Source organism: Metarhizium acridum, assembly GCF_019434415.1.
Source record: "Metarhizium acridum strain ARSEF 324 chromosome Unknown scaffold_1, whole genome shotgun sequence".
Lineage (NCBI taxonomy): Eukaryota > Fungi > Ascomycota > Sordariomycetes > Hypocreales > Clavicipitaceae > Metarhizium > Metarhizium acridum.
In genome coordinates, this window is record NW_027094015.1 from 1,909,987 (window position 1) to 1,930,974 (window position 20,988).

At 54.2% G+C, this 20,988-nt stretch overlaps 5 protein-coding genes across 6 annotated transcripts; 3 read left to right on the forward strand and 2 right to left on the reverse strand.

Moving 5' to 3' along the window:
* Window positions 1–4,619: 4,619 nt before the first annotated feature.
* Window positions 4,620–5,027, forward strand: J3458_000548 (uncharacterized protein; the record flags this gene model as incomplete). Its single annotated transcript, XM_066116200.1, has 1 exon — window positions 4,620–5,027. One exon carries the CDS (start codon window positions 4,620–4,622, stop codon window positions 5,025–5,027), a length of 408 nt encoding a protein of 135 aa, XP_065978082.1.
* Window positions 5,028–5,256: 229 nt separating this feature from the next.
* Window positions 5,257–6,265, forward strand: J3458_000549 (uncharacterized protein). 2 transcript variants are annotated; one of them, XM_066116201.1, is made up of 2 exons: window positions 5,257–5,830; window positions 5,953–6,265. In XM_066116201.1, the coding sequence occupies exons 1-2, from the start codon at window positions 5,621–5,623 to the stop codon at window positions 5,968–5,970; spliced, it is 228 nt and encodes a 75-aa protein (XP_065978083.1). In that variant the 5' UTR covers window positions 5,257–5,620; the 3' UTR covers window positions 5,971–6,265. The 2 variants fall into 2 exon arrangements, with proteins under 2 accessions (XP_065978083.1, XP_065978084.1); XM_066116202.1 differs by having other exon boundaries at window positions 5,257–5,958.
* Window positions 6,266–10,264: 3,999 nt separating this feature from the next.
* Window positions 10,265–12,418, reverse strand: J3458_000550 (uncharacterized protein). Its single transcript, XM_066116203.1, has 2 exons — window positions 11,265–12,418; window positions 10,265–11,193 (listed from the first exon to the last, which is right to left on the reverse strand). Exons 1-2 carry the CDS (start codon window positions 12,212–12,214, stop codon window positions 10,818–10,820), a joined length of 1,326 nt encoding a protein of 441 aa, XP_065978085.1. The 5' UTR covers window positions 12,215–12,418; the 3' UTR covers window positions 10,265–10,817.
* A 2,193-nt stretch (window positions 12,419–14,611) lies between these two features.
* On the reverse strand, window positions 14,612–17,749 carry J3458_000551 (uncharacterized protein). Its single transcript, XM_007810802.2, has 2 exons — window positions 17,094–17,749; window positions 14,612–17,030 (listed from the first exon to the last, which is right to left on the reverse strand). The coding sequence occupies exons 1-2, from the start codon at window positions 17,200–17,202 to the stop codon at window positions 15,472–15,474; spliced, it is 1,668 nt and encodes a 555-aa protein (XP_007808993.2). The 5' UTR covers window positions 17,203–17,749; the 3' UTR covers window positions 14,612–15,471.
* A 2,460-nt stretch (window positions 17,750–20,209) lies between these two features.
* J3458_000552 (uncharacterized protein) lies at window positions 20,210–20,599 on the forward strand (the record flags this gene model as incomplete). Its single annotated transcript, XM_066116204.1, has 1 exon — window positions 20,210–20,599. One exon carries the CDS (start codon window positions 20,210–20,212, stop codon window positions 20,597–20,599), a length of 390 nt encoding a protein of 129 aa, XP_065978086.1.
* Between the last annotated feature and the right edge of the window lie 389 nt (window positions 20,600–20,988).

Consider the following 20,988-nt stretch of genomic DNA (forward strand, 5'->3'; position numbering starts at 1 on the left):
GCGCTCACTCGAGCAAACGCGGCGGAAACACGTGTCCACGCATGGCGTCCCGGATGCCCCAGGCTGAGTGAGCCTTGGTTTGCGGCAACAACGTTATACGACAAAATGCGACCCTGCCGGCATTTCGGCCCCCAACTTGCTGGGCGTCTAATACGGCACTTGGATTTGTGCACGGCGTTTATGCGTTGCTGTTGCGAGCGCCGGGTTCGTCACACTGCGTACGTATTTTTTTTCTCTCCCAAGACCATCCCGTCCTGTTATGAGGATGAGTAGTTTTTATTTCCCTTTGGACAAATCACAAGGCTGCGGGGAGGTCGTGGCGGCTGGGTGAATTAGCTGCGTCTCCGGATGGTCGGCACGTCACGCATGGGAAGCTAAATTTGATACGTAGATGCGTTTGCATGAAGCGTTGCACGAAAGAAGTTTTTTTTAAAAAGGAAAAAAAAAAAAATTATGCGTCATGTAAAAGAAAAAAATAATTTAAAGTATTTAAAATCCATGATTAGTTTTTTGACGTCTAGTGTCAAATGTTGAGCCGTAAATGTGTCTCCGACGACCCCTTTGGCCAAAGGGGACGTCTAGCTTCTCGGCGATTGTCCGTACGCAGGACGTAGCATCGAGATGGGAATAGTCTGATGGTAGGAAACGTGGACTGTTCCCGGCGGTCTGGGACTGGCTTTGCCGGAGCATGTTTTGCCTTTTTTTTTTTATTACGGCAGTGGTAATGCCGTCGCAGATCTGGGGTACCATCGTCGCAGAAGTTTGTTTCCGCCAACCAAGTGACGGGGCATATAAGCCGGCGACAAGCTCTGGTGCTACGAGGCGCAAGTTTCTTTTTGACAGCCGGCGTCGTGGTCCAAATGCAGGGAACCAAGGTGTGTAATCTGGGGGCAACCTTTGCTTTGTGTGGAATTCCAAGCCTGCACCGGAGACGGGCGTGTCATTCAAGGTCGAGGCGCTTCAGAGATGAATCAACATGCCGCGTCGTTTCCGACACCGTCGGCTCCTCACGTGGCCTTCCTTGCCTTTGGACGTTCCTCAACGGCTTGCCATTTCAGAAACGTGCCAACTCGCACCCATGTGCGACTGAAGAGGTGAATCTCGTCGACGCCCACCCAGTCGACCCTAACTTGACGCCGCAATTTCTCGTCGTCGTCCACAGACCCCCGCAATCTGCATCATGACGGCCTGCGCGCCTTCGGGCTGGGACGGTCCGTTCACGTCGCAGGGTCCTTGTCCCTAAAACAACGGCCGTCTCCGTGAATGCTTGGACTGCCAAACCGCCATCCTTACTTTGCAGGCCCGGGTGGTGGAGACGGCGTCCATCAGCGCTGACGTCGGCGTCCCCGTGGACGCTTTTAGCAACGGGCGCTCGTCTTGTATTGTATTGATTACGGACCGAGACGGAAGCCCGGGCATCAGGCCACGAGGGTCGCATGGGAGGAAACCGTGGTATTGGTATTGGGTAGACAGGGCCCTTCCCCGGTCCGGGCAAGGTTATAGTTTGGGCTATTATTATGTAGGCGTTTTTCCCAGGGTGCGTGGGCTCTGTTGCCATGCGAAGCTGATGAAGCGTCAATGCGCGCGCGCGCTCTCTCCCTCCCTTGGAGACGCCCAGCAGTGCGAAAAACCAAGTCAAAGTAAAGATGCGTCCGTCGAGGCCGTTCCGTCCCTGTGTCATCCATGGTGTGGCTGTTTCCCTCTCCACGCTCAGACAAAGAACAACCGTGGCCTTGATGAAGACGCCAAGAGCCAACGGACGGTCCCCCTGATGCAGATTGGACGAGCGTGCGCTGTCAGAGAAACTGCCGGGATGGTCGTACATCAACATGTGTGCTAGCTCAAGCGTCACATCCACTTATAACCCTGCCAGTCGATGTATGCGCAAAACAATCCCAGTAAGGTGCCATGTGTGCACCTTAATCACTTGGTAGAGCGAGTATTGAAAGCTCGACAAGATCGGTCCATGTTTCCCTTTCGTATCTTGCGGATTCCCGAGCTGCACGAATGCCGTTCTGCTTGGCTTGGTCCCAAGACTTTGATTGATGTCTCCGACTCCTTTCTAATCTCTTCCCGCTTTTTAAACGCCTCAATTTCTGGGTCTGGCCGACAAGGGATCAGATAGGTGCATCATTCCCAGCGCAATGCAGTTTGCTAAAAGGACATCCTACTGTACCTAGTAGATCACCAAGAGAACCTGCCCAGATTTCAAATACTTGGTTAGCAACTCGATGGGTATCGAGTATCCCAGCAAGAAGAGTAGGGAATTGCAAAATCTAAAGCATGTAGAGCTTCTAGGTCACTCTTCATTCCATGACCTAGAAAAACCGCATTGCGATTTCGAGGTACAAGAGACTGGATGCGGTCTGACATCTCTGATGGAAGGATGGCGATGGATTCCCGAAAAGGAAACTTGTTAGAAGCTTTCTCAAGGTGAGAAGGAGACCCGGTAGCCAAGTTGTAAGTTGAGATAATTTGGCTTGGCGAGACTTGGCCAAGGTCTTTGGTGTCAAGGATGGCAAGACCAGCTTGGAATTTGTTCTTGTGAGAAAATCCGCTCTTGGTAATGATGTTTTCGAAATCAATCGCAATCAAGACAATATCAGACCAGTCAGATGATTCTGAAGAATGGCGGCCGAGGTCAAATACCTCGAGTAATACATGTAGCGCATTCCCCGCGATAGTTGGGCGCGGCATGATGGCGGGTTGAGGCGAAGCAAAGGTGGCGCTGTTGTTCGAAGCCAATGCCGCAGCCCAACAATGCAAAGTCGAATGCGTCAGCCTTGCCGGCGGAGCTCGGCGTTATCGTAGGTGCCTTTGCCTTTGCAACGCTGCATGATCATCACCTGCTACATGGTTCATTTAATAACCGACATGACATACTCGTTGACAACGATACGCATCAGTCTGGAGGAAATGCGGTTGCACACAAGTGCCAGCAGGTGTCAAACAGGTTGTAGAGACAGACCGTAGATGAACTGTATAGATTATGTTGAGTCGTAATGTATAGCAGTATAACAAGCGATATGCGAGTACTCTTGGGCGAATACTCGTTGCCCCGTACTGTATTGTATTTTGTCGTGTAGAAGGCGGTTATGGAAGCTATATTACTAGTGGTGGTGGTGGTGGTGGTGGTGGTGGATCCGGACAGGGGTTGGGGGCAAAGACAAGAACACGTGACCGCCAGCTGTCAACGCGCTCCTGCCAGATGAATGCCGGATGAAACACCACATAAAGCACCTGACCTTGAGCTTTCAACCTTTAACAAACTAGTCGCAAACGCCCAAAATGCCCAGATGCGAGAAACTGCGACTGGCTTTGGCGTCCAGCGGTTGAAGAGATTTGCAGACACTTCGGCAGGCGATCTTGGGTCAAGGCGCAGTAGCCAATGAGAGAGACGAGTTGACTCAGCTCCCCCGTCACCGGCCCCGGAAGGCTCTTCCCGGCGCCGTTCGCGCATCAGGGGTATCGGGTGCTCGGGTCGGTGGCTGTGTTTGTCCTTCAGGACAGGTAACCCCCCCTTGTTGCCGGCCAATTTCGCGAGCCAGGGCATGAAATTGGCAGGCAACGGTGATTTCAAATCAAGAGTTTTTTTTTTTAAAAAAAAAATATGAAAAGAGGATACGGCAAAGTGTCAGCCGAGCTCGGGCTATCTTGTCATGTGACCGAAAACGCTGTCCGCTTGGGAAGCTCGTCTGCCCTTCTCTCTTGTGAAAGAAAGCCTCTCTGGTGCGTGACTGCAACTGCTTTGTTGTGAGTATACAATATCCATCTCGGTTGGTCGAATCGACGCAACGCGCTGCACTGGTGACAATTCTGCATGCATGCACGTGCTATTCCTCTACCTGGCTTCAGCGCAAGTGGGATGAAGACAGTTCTATTGTTCCTTTAGTTTTTTATTATTATTATTTTTTAAAAAGAAATTGAAAATTAAAAAATCAAAATAACGGCCAGAGAATAAATTTCCCTCTTACTCATGTTCCTGACGACACGCCCCCTTGCCCCCCTGGTTGTAACAGCTCCTCACACATCACCTCCCGAAATCGAGTCTCCCCATGTCCAACAGGCAACATTGGGTAGGTTTCCAGACTTTCCACGCGCTATCAGGAACCCCCTGCTTGCTGCCCAAGCCTCCTCTTTTTTATTTTCCCCTTGGGCAATCAAAAAGACGTCTTGCCACCCTTGCTCCCTGGGGTTCCTGACTCGAGCCGTGCGCGCGCTGGGATGTGCGGCTTCAGGTTCATTACGGGATGAGACGGGCATCGCGATTATGTCAGAATTTGGACGTGGCCGGCGGCCGTTGGTGTGACTACGCTGCCGAGCCTCGGTTGCTCAAAGGTTTATTTTTTTTTCCCTGGGGTTCCGTCCGGTCTTACCGCGAACAAGACACATGTACACTAAACAGCTAGGAAGGGGGGGGAGCATTACAAGTTTCCAGTACATCCAGAGGGAATTTTTCGGGATACTAGGACCAGTAATATTGGCCGATGCTGAAACACAGCCGTTGGTCGAGTCAACGAAATACATTGCCAGTTCCGCTGTTCAACTACTTTGGTCGTTACGATGTTGCCCGGCCGTCGTGTTGGTTGTGACATCACGTCTTTAGGGGGCGAAAAAAAATGCAACATTACTTGCAAACGATTTCGCCCACATGCGGTAATTTGCAACCAGGCGTGTTTTGTCTTTTAATGAAGGCGCGTCGACCGTTGGTGGTGAGAAACGCCCGCACAGGGCGTGAAGACAACAACAAAGATGAAAGAGAAAAACACGCAGCAGGACGGAGCGGACCTGAGCGGCTTTTTCAATTGTTCGGTGTTAACAATGGCGAGGAGTCGGAGTTTATCGGCATCTCTTCTTTTTCTTTCTTCTTCTCCAACGAGCACAGGCCTACTGTACATAACGTAGGTTGGTTGTGCGTTATCCCAAAACGCCTTGTACGTCGAGAACAGGATAGGGTTTTGAAGGCGCGAGACATGACGGGTCGCGTGCATGAAAAGAAATCTGCCACCAGCAGAAGACAGAGTTAAAAAAAAATTGACATGTATCCGTCATCGAGAACATCAGTGCGCCTGGCTGCGTCTCGATGTCGACAAGACGGGGCCAACAAAGGACAAAACTCTATTGTTGATGAGAGATGAGGACATGGGACCGGACCCCTTGATCTTGTCACTCGTGTCTTTCCTCGGCCCCAGATTCTCCAACCGTCTAATACGCCCCGCCCTTTTTAATTCCTTTTTTTCTCTTCTGTCCCACCACGACATGAGGACCAGACAGCATAATGTTCCCCGTAAACCGCCACTAGAGCTGGAAGAGGCAGCTACGGCTCGCCCACCAAAACGGGCATGAGCAAACGACGAGGATATTTGGCATGCGTCAACTGGTCTATGCAGCTCGGGACAAAAGGGACATTTACAGTGCCAAGACGGTCATGTACCTCTGACCCGGTGGGCTGGGGGTTCCCGCCGCCCCGGGTACCGACGGGATGTGTGGTACATCTTCCGCTCTACACCGCAACGACAAACATGCGGATCCTGTATGTGACAAAGGGCCTTTAATTTTTGATTTTTGATTTTGCTTCAATTTCTGCCGTCTCTCCCAGTCGACATGTGACGAAGCCGGCATGCTTCATCCCGTAGAACCCCCCCTGGCCAATGCGCCACAGGGTGTTCGTTTCAGCTCCCCTTCGACCGAAGGCTTCTCGAAAGCCAACACCGCGACCGAGTTGCCTCGGTGCGACGATTCATATCTCACTTTTTGCCGGCACACGAGGGACAGACAGCTCCGGATAAATCGGCCGTCGTCCCCGACCCGCAGGAAGAGTCAGTCACGTGTGAGCCAGGCGCCCCCATTGACTGACTGTGACGGCATGTGTGCCCGAGAGCGCCATGTTGTGGCTTTTGTCTTTTTTGGTGCTGTGCACGTGTCTAGGGTCCAAGACTAAATTTAAAATAGATTCACATTTGTATTTAAAATGAAATAAAATATGATATCCAAAAAGGGCGGGAAAAGATGATATTTTGGACGTCTGTTTACTACAGTTCTCTGAGCGTGGTGAATTTCAAGACAGCCAGCCACGGTGCACCTGGTAGCATTGTCGCGTGGCCATGGTGACATCTGCATTCCCAAGGCAGCGGTGTTGGTTGGGGTCACGTCCGAGACCTGGGGAAGCACAAGAGTCGCATGGCAGGGGACATGAATGTTGGTGCCATGAGAGGAAGAAAAATGATGATACTACCAAGAGTAAGAAAAAAATGATAATGCGAATAATACTAATAATATTTTATTTTTATTCATGATTTTTTTTAAAAGAATATTTATACATGAATCCATTTCATTCCATGCTTTGCCGTGCAGAGCCGCACAGGCAGAACCAGTCATTTTGGTGGGCAAACAAGCCCACATGTGCAGCTGCACCACCCAGCGTGGCTGTCATTGTCTCGTCATGGCAGGCAACCGGCACCTACACTAACCGACACCGGACATTGACGGGTCCGCACCATGAAGCCGGCTGGGGGCTGGCAATCGCTGCTGGCGCCATCGCTTCCAGGGCTGCAGAGCGCTATAGCCCACGTGCCGCCTACATGTAATTCTCGCATATCCACAGGCCAGCGCTCAATGCGCGCAGCCAGCATTGCCCTTGTACGGGCGCCACTGTCCACGGCCAGGCAGCCAATCTGTACATGCCGCGACACAGCCCGGCCGCATCTCGCCGTTGCTTGCTCGTAATCCGCCCCGTCAGCATGGTGTGTGAGTCGCAGTCGTCATGGCCGTATTGTCACGAATCTGGTCGGTTATTGAAAAGGCTCCCTTTGGTCCGTAGCCGCAGCCCGTGGCTACGAACCGCGTGAGCCACACCGTATTGTAGGGCCATTGAATGAAAAGCTGTACATGCGTGTGTGCCGAGCTGCAGAGGTGTTGCGCCGGCCGGCACATTCCAAGCCTCCCTTCTTCAAGCCCCCAGCGCCCCGTCCTCGACCCACGAATAGGCCGGCAATCAGCCGCCTGGGGCTTCCGAAAGGGCCAGCGCAGGAAAAGCCACCGAACACTATGCGGCCAGCATGAGTCGGCCACGGTCGCCGGGTAAAAAGAAGCGGAGGGGGGTGTGTGCCGAGCGTACCTCCACAAGCCGCGTGAACAATCAATCATTGAAAAGAGCCATTCGGGATGCTATTCGCTGCGGCTGCGAGGGTTTACGGCGTCGGAGGTGCCACCGTACAATGCCAACCCGCGCCGGGCTGGCTATTGTCGATTGATGCTGCCCAGGGTCACATTGGCTGCTGGATGGCACACACAACACACGCACTTACTCATTCACTCGTGCGCCTTTGAACTGGCGCTGCCCGTGTGTAGGTTTTGTACGTCGATATTCGGAGTCGCCTGTCTTCTCCCGGTGACCCGACCCGGAAGGCCGTGGCCATCGTATTGCCCGCCACGCACGTGTTCAATTCAGGCATCGCCGTGGGTAAATTCGGGCCGGCTCAATCGACTGCCCTGTCCGCATTCGGCACCGACGGCATCAAAACAACATGCTGGGGCACCTCGGTACAGGGTACCATGCAAAACAGGCATGAGCGATATCCGCGCTTCCTTGCCGAAAAGCCAAGCCTGCATGCAGCATCCCGTCTGACGCGAAAAGCCCCTTGAAAGTTTGAAGAGCCGCGCATCGTGTAGTAGAGCCCTGCGGCCGCTCCGCTCCTCCCCGCCTACTCCGCTGCCCTATCTCGCCGTTACTACCGAGTACAGAGTACTCCGTACTGCATTCTGGGTATTACACAGGGTCTGCATGGCCTCTCCCCCAGCCACGGTGGGGGGAGGTGGGAATCAACAATCACCCTCACATTCACTTCGGCGCTCTCCCGAAAACGCCATCATCTGCCACGCCAAAAAAGGGACAATAACGCCGAATCTCCAACCCGCCTGGGGAAATAATAGCGACACTTTGACAGAGATCCAAGCAGAGTTTCTGGTAGCCTCTTGCGGGGGAGGGCTGCTTGTCATTGTCTGTGTGAGAGAGGAGAAAAAAAATGGCCTGGCCAGTCGGCGGCACGCTTTCCGGGAGGCTCCAAAAATGTGAGCGTGACGTGCGGAACAAACCCAGGCCGCGCGCCGAATAAAAAATGAAAATAAAAATAAAAGAGAGTTATTATTTGCTTTTTTAATTCAATTTTCTGACTGGTCCGCGGAACAGGGTCAAGTGGGGAGATGGCCCAGTTGGGCAAGCTATACCGCATGGGGAACCCGGGATTTGCTCGCTGTTCTTGCGCGAGCACAACGGTAAAAGACTCGCGATGGGTGGCCTGTGCGTCCTCTGTTCTGGTGGCGGCACACACACACACGCACACCACCCCACGTGTTGGAAACCTTCTAGAAAAGATGGGGTTGCTTAGCACTTGCCCCTCTGCCCTACCGTCATGACTAAGGCGGAAGCAGCTCCGGGCTTTGTCCCTTGGCCCTTTGTCAGCTGGGCCCTGAGAAGCAACACAGGCGGCAGGACAAGCTTTTCGGTGCAGCGCGACATTGCCGTGTTTCTCCTCCCTCCCATCCATCCTCTGTTCCGTTGGAGGGCGCTGACAAGGCAGTCAGGGCCCGTCACCTGCCATCAGATCCAACGTCTTGTCTGCCAGCGGGGCCAACTTGGGCGAGGGGGAGGCGGTTTTGGATCGCGAAATTGGTGGCGCCCTGTCATGTTCACGTCAGATGCCGCCTGAAGCGGCGGGATTCAGCAAAGAGGCAAGCTCGGCACGTCACATTTGTGTTTTTCATTCTCATCTAGTGACGTGACGCGATCGCCATCGGTGGATGAGTATCTTCCCTTTTCTTGCAGTGGTGTTGACACCAGCCCATGGCCCGGGACGGCTTTACAGCGCCCAACCACTGCCGGCCAAGCGCGGCGTCTACACAGCGCGTGGCAAGATGGGCAATCAACGAAGGAATGGTGCTCCTATGACGTAGGGGAAGACCTTTTGTGACAACCCTTCGCGTCTTGCTACGGTTGCGGGGGAGGGGGCCCCAGTAATCTCGATGATGACAAGGAGCTCGATCTCGCCCTGTGCGTGGCATGATGGCAATCGCTGCCTGGTATCCCCATGGTGGTTCATGTCTATGTTATTCTTGGTGCGGTATCTGGTTCCATGACGAGTGCGGGGGATGAGAGTATTTTTGCATCATGGTGGTTAGTGTAGGACGATGGGATAGGGCGACAGGGCCGGTCACCAGGCCGGGGGGGAACGAGCATAAACTAGGATAACTCCTGTTGGTTCTTTCTCATGCGCCGTTTATTATTTATTTTTTAAATAATTGTATTTTCTTTTTAAAAATAAAATAACACGTATGTGCACGGCTGCCATTCCCCGCCCGAGTCACTTGCTAGTCGACATCAACAAACCCAGAGTCCAAGCTCCTGCATCGACTCCAACCACGCAACCATGGCGTTTCAGTAAACAAGCAACACCAGTTGACGTTTACACCGCATTCAGCACGTTGCAGCGAGGACTGGCTGCGCGCTCAAGCCAGGCGCCGTCCCCCGTGCACCGGCGCGCGTGGGCAGCAAGAGTCGGTGAGTTTCTGAATATGCAAACCCGGATATCGTCCTCGACACACAAACAATGGTTTGTAAATAGGCGGCCGTGTGATCAAGGAGCCCCGCGGCCACACACACCCCCCTGCTCCTGGGATGCGCCGACTGCCCGCTCGTTGTCTTGCTCCAAGTCGGTTTACCCGCCAGCCGCCTTATTATCGGAGCCGCGGATGTGCGGGTGCGGGTGCGGGCGCATGCTGGTCCATGTGCATTTCAGACATGCATTTTTTTGGCTGACGTCGGTCATACGCCGTCTTGGACGTTGGGGGCAATGCGGCGTCGGCCAAGACTGGAAATCGGTGGGCATGCACACATGTCCGGAACGGGAGCGCAGCTCGCCACAGGCCCTGCGTCACGGTTGCCCATGGACATTCGCAGTAAACAACGTCGTCGTCATGTCTAGATCACGGCGGAAGCAAGACGTGAGGGCAATGCATGTGCCTAGGCATTGTTGGCATGTAATGTAGAGGCACATGTCCTCCGAGACGCGCCTTCACATGCCGTCTTAGTCCCTTGTCTTTTTCGTGGGCCGACTCGCATCTCCGCGCACGGATGGGGAACTGGGTGAGTTGGATAAGATACGGTGCAAGGAACTGGGCTGCGTTGCCGAATTGATGAGTTAAAGTAATCAACAAATAAATAAATTGCAAATAATATTCAATAAATTTTTATTTCATTATATTTTAAACCCATCACCACGCCGGGCCTGTTCCCGCCATCCCCAACAAAGAAACATGGAAGCTTTCTCTCACCCCGCAATCCGCACCCGTCCGACCTGGTCGCTCCGCATGCGGCCATGTTCGGACCTTGGAAACAAGCCCTTTGTGTGCCATTTACCCCATACTCGCCAGCATTATAGCCCGCATGACTACACGATCCCGGCCTCAAATATTGCTTCGACTCCCCTTCTTCTTCTCTATTCGGGCCTTGTCTGTGGTCCAAGTGGCGCCCGCCGATGGGGAGGGACCCGACGACACGGGAATCGCGTGTTTCGCCAGATGCCCGGCCTCTGTCGCGAATGTTTCCGATGGCCTGCCGGAAGAGCTTGTTGTGGTGAATCCTTTGCAGTCCGCGGTGACCTGGGTCTGTCCGAGTTGCCCCGACTCACGACGGCTGCGTCCTTGATGTCGTTTGGCAATGCCATCGACCACTAGTGTGTCGCTGAAATGCCGCGCCGGGTCCTTGTGACCTGCCTTCGTAACAATCTTTGTTCTTCTCTAAGCCCCGTGCCCCCCCTCTTCTACACCAAATGAAGGGTTCTCGGCCTGGCGCCCTTGTTTGCAAAATACGCCGCATCAGGCCTCTTGTACGTGGGCGCTCCGCCTGCCGTGTTGGCCCTCTGCACAAACGCATCCTCCTTGGCATCGACTTGCAGCAGGTCCCAGTCGATCCCGGGATCTGCCGCCGCACCTTCACCCGTGTTTCTATTCCTGAACACCGGCCCGGACGGGCTCCATGTGAGGCGCACGTCCTCCGGCAGCGGGCCAAGCAGGGCCTCTCCCCAGTTGAGGCCATGCGCGTTGCAGGGCCCAACAGCGGCATACGTGTTGCTGTTTTCGGTGCCGCCGCTCGATGCCTCCCGAGCCCGTAGCACTGCAGCCCAGCATGACGGATATCTGGTCCCCCGGCCGTGTAAGCGTCGGCCCTGCGCGTCGCCTCCATCTCGGCGAGCACCAGCTCCTTGTACGCTTCCGCCGCGGGCTTTCTGTAGTCGGGCCTGATGCGCCGCGCGAGGCCCTGCGAGGCCGCCGGCAGGATCCCCAGGACGCCGTAGGTCACGGGGGTCCGCGCACTCGGTCCGCCGCATCTGCCGCAGCAGGTGGCCGAGGCCCGACACGCCGTGCACCGCCGTGCACCGCCGTGTCGGCCACCAGCGCCGTCCTCGCCGTCCTCGCCGTCCAGCGCCGGAACCGGGGGTGTCCGGGGTCCTTGGCCCCTGTTCAGCAAGACGGCCGCCTTTCTGAACTTGGCCCACTCGATCGACGACGAGCCGCACAGCAGCACGGCGTCCCCCCCCCCGGGCGCCGAGCGTAATCTCCTGCCGCACCCAGAGCCTCTCGGACCAGGGCCTGTGGAAGAAGGCCTCCAGGGCCTGCGACTCCGGCCCGTCCCAGGGCAGGGCTGGTGCTCGTCGAGCAGGAGCCCAAAGTACGCGCCGGCCGCGCCGCTCTCCCTGGGCCGCAGCGCGAGCGACGCAAAGTCGACGTCGACCGAGTCGGCGATGCGGCGCAGCAGGTTCACGGCCACGTTGCTGTCCGGGGCGGACGGGCCGGCCCACGCGAGGACTCGCTCCGCCGAGGCGTATATCTCGGCCATGAGCGAGACTTGGCGCGCGCGCTCGTCCAGGTCCTGCTGGTTGATGCACACGGCGTCGATCCAGAGGACCGCGTGGCTGTCGGCGTAGGGGAGGTGGCCGAGGGCTTCTGCTAGGCCGGCGGACTGGACGACTGCGACGTCTCGCCTGTCGTTTTGCGTCTCCCCAGACGTACGACAGAGCCATGAAGGACGGCAGCAGCCGCTGTCGGGCGTCCAGCGGCGTGTTGTACATGGTGACGCGGATGTCATCCGGACTGGGGGACGCGCGCGGATGAAGCACTGCCAGCCGAATGTGTTTGCCTTCTGGCGGCAGCGGCTCATACCGGTATTCGTCCATGGTGTATGTAAGTTGGGGGTGCGCGAGGAGGACTTGGCGACGGGGCTTTCTTTCACTGCATGGCTGGAGCTGAACCCTGGCGTCGAGTATCGTGCCTGTGTGCATATTATTACTTTGCGATTTAGAGATTTGATACGGTGTGCCCTATTTGAGCACTCTGCTTGAGACTGCCATCTCAGCCCTTGGCGTGGCTGCTACGTTGTAGAAGTTGATTTGTGGTGTGCGTCTTCAATGTTGGGCCGAGCCTGGGCGCGTCGAGTCTGACATCTGCAGATACTCTGGACCGGCAAACCAACAGACTGCACCGCGTGCGCTCACAGCATCATAGAAGAAGCGACCACAATGCCCAAACAAACCGGGTTCGGCGTCGCAGCGAATTGCATTATTGCACCAGACCCGTCTCCCAACTCCCATCGCCACCCGTCCCCTGTGTGCCCGCGTGCCAAACATGCCAATGCCCACATCTCCTTGCCTTGCTCCGTAAATACTACGCGCAAATACATTACATATATGCGGCGGGTGGGTTCGACGGAAATGTCCGTCAATTCAAAATTCTGGCTCTTATTGCAGTTATCTGCACCTAGGAAAAAAAAAACGCTCAAAGAGGGCCCGTTTTCAAACCCCGCCGAGCCCGCCCCAATGCCGGCAGGCGCATGCCCTTTTTTCTCGAACCCACTTGCCATCTCTGCTGGTGAATATTTTCAAAAATTCCCATCACGCACCCCCTCGGGAAACACCCCGTTCTCCATCTACGGAGCACGCACAGATGTACATACATTTGCATGCACACACGTACAATTTACATACCTAGGTAGGTAGGTACATACAAACAATATGTATGTATGTATGTGCCAGCACACAACCGACCTGCAAAAAAAAATTAAAATTCGCCACCCGCGGACCCCTACAGAAACCTCTCTTTCACAATCACAGGGCAGATGCTAGCTACCCTTGCCTCCGACTCCGGCGCGACACCCATGCATAGATAGAAGCACGTCTTTAAGCCCAGTGGTTGAAGCGCACACAGCGCAGCTACACCGTCAGTATATTTCCCACAATGACAAAATGTGTTTTTCAAACACAAAAAGGCTTTTATATACAGACGGCAACGTATGTACAGCGTCCATTTAAAAAGCCCCCCGCTCGATTTGATGGGCAAATTTACCCCATAAGAGTCAGGTCCTGGACCCAAAATTAAAAAAAGGCCCCAAGTCGGACCGAACCCCCACTGAGCAGGCGACAAGAGTCATTTCCGTCCTCCCCAGGTGCCTGTGTACAAACATGCACACGCGGTGCTCCGTATACCCTAGGTATCTAGATACATGCATCCATGCATCCAAAGCACAGCCTCCCCTCGTGTGCCATCTCTTCATTGTTCGGCTCTGCAAGCCCATTATCTATCCCCTCTGGTGTGCCAAGGCTCACCTAGGTATCTACGGGGATGATACGCTAATTCAAGCCGTAAAATAAAAGGTACTTGTTTCACACTCAAGCTCTACTATAATAAAGGTCACTATAAGCATACAAGTCACAAAAAGCTACAATATTTAGCTAAATTTAAGCCACTCCTGATGTTGCTCGAGGTCACCAACTGTAGCAGGGTTATTATGGGTCTACTACCTGCTTGGAGCCTTCGCACACCAGAGAAGATGAGGCAGCCGAGCGAGGGCAAAGCCTTAGTTGGTACAGAGTACAGAGTACCCTGGCAGCAAACCTACCTGCCGTCGGGCTACTCCGAGACTGGCAAGGCCGCCAAAGGGCCAAAAGGATGCCCCGTTGTATCGAGTAACATACGTACCCAGACGTCTAATCAGTGCGGGTTTCCTTTCCGGCCACTATCGCGCCCAAGCCATTGGCCTCTTGACGGGGTTCCAATGCGCCCTGCTCCCCCATTCAATGTTGCTGGCGAGCGCAGAAACCAATGAATTTTGCCCACGAGTTTTCTAATTGACAAGGCACTCACTCCCTCCCTCTCCGTCGCAGCAGACGAGGAGGGGGAAAAAAGCTTATTCTCTGCTCGTGACAACTTGCCCTCTGGTCCCCTCTAGTCTCTTGTCCAATCAAAACATTCTGCCTTTTGCCTTCTCCACACAAGAGCATTTCGCGTCTTCAGTCCCCTTTCATCTTCACACCGGCAGACTACCGAGCTTGGCTTAGCCCGAGGGACCACTTGCCACCACTTGACCCCTCCTCACCTCGTCCTCACCCTCACCTCACCGCTACCTCCGCCTTATGTCCATCGAGTGAGGCCATGCCGATATCTAAACACCATCAAATCGCCGACAGCGCACTTCCCATTAGCCATCACGCCTTCATCGCCTCTTCCGTACATTCCACAAATTCACACGAGTAAGCTCCTGGCGCACATGGAAAAGTAAATCTTGGTTTCATAGCTTATTCAATTCATGCTTTTACGGCTCTCTCCTGGCCGCCACACGCCACTCCGAGCTGCTTATTCTAATTGTCCCTGAACAGCCAATGCTCGCCTCGTTGGGCAGTGCAGCCGACCCTCCCTATTGCTTCCGCATCGCGCGATGCCGCCTTTTCCTAGTCTAGCTCATCTGCTGCCTTTTGTCTCTTCCCGCCTTTTTTTTTGGGGGGGGGGGGGGGGGGAATTCTTCCTCCTGCTTTTTGCCTCCTTCTCCTGGCCATCACCAAGCAAGGACCATCACAACCCCCGCTCAGTGCTCAAGGTTGCCCTTGCAGAACGTCCCATCTCAATAGTCTCACCCCCTAGTTTCCGTGATAGAGTTACAAAGCCTTGAGCCAATAGAATAAACATGAATGCATGTGTTCCCGATGGAGTCAAGCCCAGACCATGGTATCATTTGGGTTCAAAAGAAAAAAAAAGAAAACATATGCAAACGCCTCGTAAAGTGCAACTTGTTTTTGATGTGAAAAGAGAAAGAATATTAAGGTTCTAGCGCAATACACGCGGACCACGCATCAATGCATGCATCTCCATGAGTACGCTACATTGCTGTGCTGTCGTTGGTAATGCATGTAACGCTAATAAAACTAGTCGTGCAATGTCGCCGGGTCAAACCCAAGTATCGTCATGAAAAGTCGAAAATGTGGTGTGTAATTAGGAAGATCAGTGTCGTTGAGAGGGAAAAAAATCTTTACACGCCGTTCAGATATACACGGCAAGGAAATCGAAAAGCCTTGCCAGACAAGCTCCTCATGCCAACCAAATTTGTACATGCTCACCAAGCAAGGACGAGGAGGACGACTGTGATATTTACCAGCCCTTTGAGTGGTATCCGTTGAGAGCTTCCTTAGAGAAGTGTTGGTTCCAGCTGTGGGCTTCGACATCTTCGCTGGCCTTGATACATGCTTTCTGGGGATACTGTTTCAGGTTGGCAACGTCCTGTGATGTGTGGCGGCGCTTAAGCATTGCCTTGCTGCCCAATTTTTTCTGCTGTCGCTCCCAAACAAGGTTGAGTCGGAGTGACTCGGTAAGTTCAGTAGCCAGCATGTTGCGGCGGGTGGTCCGGGGAGAAAAGGCCGCAGGGAAGTTGACGTGAGTAGCATGGGTCGTGATGGGCTGAGCGCTGGACCGGGGGATTTCGCTAATAGGCTTGAGTGGAGAGTGTCGCATACCCTTCATCATTAGTGGCGCTTCATCCGAGTCATTAGGAGAGACGCCCAGACTCGGTCCATTGGGCGCCGCTCGGGTTCGGTGGATGGCAGGAGTGGACTGCGAAGCTTGATTGCCGAGTGTTCTGGCGCGCTCGTTCTGAGCAAGCATGAGCGTGATGAGCGATGGGCGGGAGGCGAGGTTGGCCTTGGACTCGACGCGCTGGAAGAACTTGTCGTCAACACTGGATTTGCCGCTGTCTTCCGTGGAGTCTTCCCAGTCAGAAGAGTCGTCGTCGTCAATGGCACTCTCGTCAACATATTCGGCTTCGGTGTCAGAGTCAACGGCAGACTCGCTCTGTTGCAGAGCCTGGGCCGTTAAGTTGCTGATGCGAGTGTTGGGAAGGGCGGAGTGGCCAGAGCTCTTGAGGGAATCTTCTCCCGACGACCCGCCGATTTGGAACATGGGCTTCTTGCCGACGGCAGCGGAAGTGGCCTTGATGTTCTCGATGCTCTGGCTGTGCTCGCTTGAGGAGCAAGATCCACCAAGGGCGAAGCGAGCAGGCTGCTTCTTAGGCTGCACATGCTTGGGTGCTGGTGAAGAGCTGGGTTCGGGCAAAACATCTTGCGACGAAGCAGCAGCAGCAGGTTCCGGGAAAGCGAGTGCTTGGACTCTGAGGCCGTCGGAAGGTGGCAAAGGGGAAGCATGTGAGTCTTCAGAAATTTGCTCCGACGATTGTGACTCGGTCGTAGTAGATCCGGACCGGGTGAGGGTGGGAGGAGCAGGAGGAGCTAGAAGCTTCTGCTTCGTGGACGCCATCAAGGGAGATGTTTGTGAAGGGGCGGACAGGGGAGCCTTGTCCTTAACAATGGACACAATCATCTTCTCAAAGTCGTCCGAGCTGATGCGTCGATCACGCCTGGTGGTGGAGGAATCTAGTCTTCGTATCCTAGGTCGGATCTCAACAGGTGCTGATACAGAGGTGAAATCAACCGTCTCGTCGTCGGCCATAGACTCGACGCTGCCAGAGAGCTGAGGGACCTCTTGTAACCTCGTCTCTGACAGGACGTTCTTGGGAGGGGTGGTGGCGGTTGTAGAAGCCGTGGAGGAGGCGGTGTTCTTATTCGCGTTCTCGACGAGCTGTTCTCTCTGCCAGAGGCGCCAGCTCAAGTTTTCTAACCTTCTACCCTGTTCTACAGAGTCTGCGCAACGGGAAAAGACTGTTGCACCGGTTGGTCAGCATCGTGGTGGGCGCGGTTCGGTTGTGGCGAAAGAGGACCTACCTGTCCACATGCTATAGAGATTGGCGGGATTGGCAGTGTCCACCTTGTGGATGACGTTGGCGTCTACTGTTAAGACGTGGGTGTCTAACCGATAAGGCATATCTGCCATTTGTGATGCTCGATCGTGGACGAGTAGAGATGGATCCAAGAGTGCTGTTTAGAGGAGGGTGGTTGCTAAATGGCCCAAGGAAGCATGCCTCGTCGCTTTGAAGAGGGGCGACTACCTGGCAGCTTTATATAAGCGTTGTAGGGGTTCGCTGTGAAGGAAGCAGGTGGGAGTGAAGAATCGAGGTAAATGTGTGTCGGGTTGTTCAGATGTGATTCTGGCGCCAATTCGCGTAATTGCGGATGTGAACAAGTTGGTCTTCAACTGGAAGCCAGGGTGTTGTGTGTACGACGCTTTGGTGGTGATGTGTGCGTTGCGGGATGGTGCGGGCAGTGGTAGCTGGCAGGCTAAGGGCTCACAATGGGCGAAGAGGATTGCGAGTTGCAAGTGAGACGGTGCTTGTCTGGAGAACAGATGTTGTTTGGTCGGCAGCGGTTGGGCACAGCATACAATGCGGAGGTGAAGATGGAGACGAAAGAACGGCAGCGCGAAGGGTGTCTGGGGAAGAGGATATACATGTAGTCGCGAACGTGGGATAGGAGCAAGGTGGGAGGGGAGGGAAAGAGCAGCCCAAGGGCAGGCACTTTGAGCATTGAGTCGTGGCGTGGATGTAACTTGGACTCAGGACCCAACAGCCAGCGCGCTGGGGGCCCAAAAGCACCCTCTCTCTTGTGATCAGTAACCATGGGCTCGCCAGAATTCCAGGCCCCCAAAAGTCCCAGTGTCCCGAGAGCAGCCAGGGGGGTGTGGAGGGTGGGCAAGGTCGGGGAACTCGCCCTGGGCCATTTTGCTCTCTCTCTCCCCTTGCGGTCAGCGTGACCCAGGTTTTGCGGGCTAAGCTCGAATGGGCATCACTTTGCCATTGCGCTATTGAAGGCATCAAAAGTACTGCCTATAAAGGCTTAGTCCGCGTGCTCTACAACTAAGCCTCTTTGGGTCGCTCTCCGTTTTGGCATTTAGCTGGCTTGAATCGAGCACTCTCGCCCCAGCCCGACGACCAAGGGCTGAGGATGCGCACCGTCTCTCATCATGTGATGGCAGGAGCTCCGTTTCGGTTGCCAGTCACCGAGGCCCTTTTCGCAGTGCCAGACGGGCCGTCTCTTACTGTCCAGATGTCCAAGAAGACCAGCTTGACTGAACCTGACCAAGCCTCACTCACTCACCGGGTTACCTCCCCGTGATCTCGAACACAGCTGGCAGTCACGCGCAAGCAGTTGAAACGGAGCCAGCGCACGCCCGGGGACTGGCAGGCCGCGGCTTGTGGCCATCTTGGGCTGGATGGACCGTGGAAAGTCTGGTATTGTTGCACGCAGGCAGTAATTGTTGCGATGCACCCGCAGCAATTTGCTTGCCTTTGGACGGTTGATTCAGGAAAACATTACTAGGCAGGCCGCGTCTGCGGATAGTCGCTCCCGACGGTTGATGTCTTCGCTCAGACCGCGCATTCACGCCAAAGCACCAAACCGGCTGTTCCATGTAATAGGACTAGTTGGGATGACTACCGGGGAAGGTTCACGTACATACAATGCATATGGCAGTACGACGAGAAAGACATGGGGCCTAGAGTAGCGATTTGTGCGAGTCACGCTCGCTCCCACGTTTGTCACCGATCAGCAAAAAGTCGGTGGTTGCCCGGCCTTGCCATGGGCCAAAGGTCTCGAATTGGCCTTTTTCTTTTTTTTTTTTTTTTTTCTTTGGTCTCGTTATTGTTGTTTTTGGCCCATTGCAGGTCCATGAATAGCCACAGTCCAGTGTTTGAATGAGGCAGCAGTGTTTCATGCTCGGCCCCAAATCCAGCAAATGCCTTTCATCGCACCCCGTCAGGTGCTCGCTCCAGATGTCCTTTTTGCCAGGTCAATTGGCCACAGACGGCCCTGTTTGCCTCGTCCGTCAGGGCGCTTTCAGAACGAATGGATTGCAAGGTGAGCCCCCGGACTTGCTGACTCGGCGTGCAAACGCAGGCCATTCATTGGGGGCCGGCGCAAGGGTTCAGATGGCCTTGAGATCCACGGTGCCATGATGCCGTGATGCCAACACATCGCCCCGGCCCTCCCGTCCAGCTGACCTTGTGACGCACTCAATCGCCTGGAATTGGATTATACCAACGGGGCTACCCCCCCAGGGTTCAATCAAACGTTCCCCCAGATTTCGCCGCAGTCTCGCAACAGCAGCCTTGTCGGACAATCCAATGTTATCAGTCCTGGAGAGGGCCTGTGCTGGCATTGATCTGCTGCGCCTGACCGGAATCTTGGCAATTGACATGGGAGAGGCGTCGACTTGATGCAAACGTGAACCAGCCCAAGTATCCGGCTATGGGGGAGAAGCGGTGACCAGAGTGCTATTACAATAGAATACCACGGGCCGGATGTCGTTCGTCTGTTCTTGCGAAGCCCTCCCAGGCAGAACTCGTGTCGTGAGCATTGGATCAAGCCCATGGGGTTGCATCGGGCAAAAGGCATCCGCGTCAGCGTTGGACCTTGACGAGGTCTCGCAGGCTGCCATGCGCATCATGTCCAGACTGTCGGTGCCAACGCATCAGCATCAACAAGAATAATACAGCAAGGACATGGCGGCACCCCTTCTGTGTTGATGGTCACCTGCGCTTTCATCTGTTTCGGGCCACTGGCGGGAGGAGGAGTAGTCAGTCTCGTCAGCGGCCTTTGACACGGGCGGCGCTCCAACGCCCAATTGCTGCCAGTCTGGTATGAGTTTTACTAGTATATCATTGATGGCTGAATGCTGTCACGGCAGCCATGCCAAGGTCGGTCCTGAGTGCATCATGGCTCTTACTCTCGCTTCACGATGCATGAAATAGCCGTCACCAGGTCTCTCGCGACCGTGTGCTGGAATTGCCAACATATCACAGCCATCGCCTGATCACGAAGCACCTGGATATCATTGCTTTTGGCGGGTCAAGGCAACTCGGGCTCCGTTGATATGATCCTTTTGCGCGCATGGTCGGCTCCATCGGGTTTCTTTTCTCTGCTTTTTTTATTTTTTATTTTTTTTTATGGTCAATAACTCCATACCAACGTCCCTTCAACTCAATGACTTGTCAGTTTGCAGATACCACACTCCAATTGTAGTGCTTTTCGTTAATTATTTGCCTGGCCTCTCCCCCTGCTCTGTACCGTTGCTGCTTTTTTCTCTCTTTCATTTAGGCCCTATTCATTTAAAGGGCATTGTTGCGTGCTTCTCCTCGTTATTACGGCATGTCCTCCTCGGTCCTTTTTCAACCCCTGCCCAGTTTCTCCAACGACGGCCCTCAAGACAATTCCACGTTATCAATGGAAAACCTTGTATTTGCCTCGAGACTACGACCGCTGCCTTGCTTAAAAAAAAGAAAAGAAAAGAAAAGTGGTCACAGCGCCGCCTCACTGCCATTATTGTCCTGAAATGAGGGCATCTCCAACCATGCGCCACCTATCCGGAGTAAGGAAATATCTCCTGCTTGCGCCTGCTTATAACGGCACAGTAGGATGCAAATATCTCCATGGGCGATATACTTTTCGACTATAGTTGCCATGGAACATGACGGTTGTTTCTGATTCGCCGCCACCCGAGGTTATATCCGGTATGCCTTCATTTCGACGTGTCTATAAAAACATGACACTGGGATTTGTGGTCATAAAAGGTCTGGTGCAAGTACGACGACGTAACGCCTCATCAAACATGCCTCGGCAAGCTAATCTTTGCCAACATCTCTCATGTCCTCCTGCGTTTTGGAATTTTTTTGGATGGCGTAAATTGAATTATCAACTCCATGCCTGCATCCCATGTGAACAGATT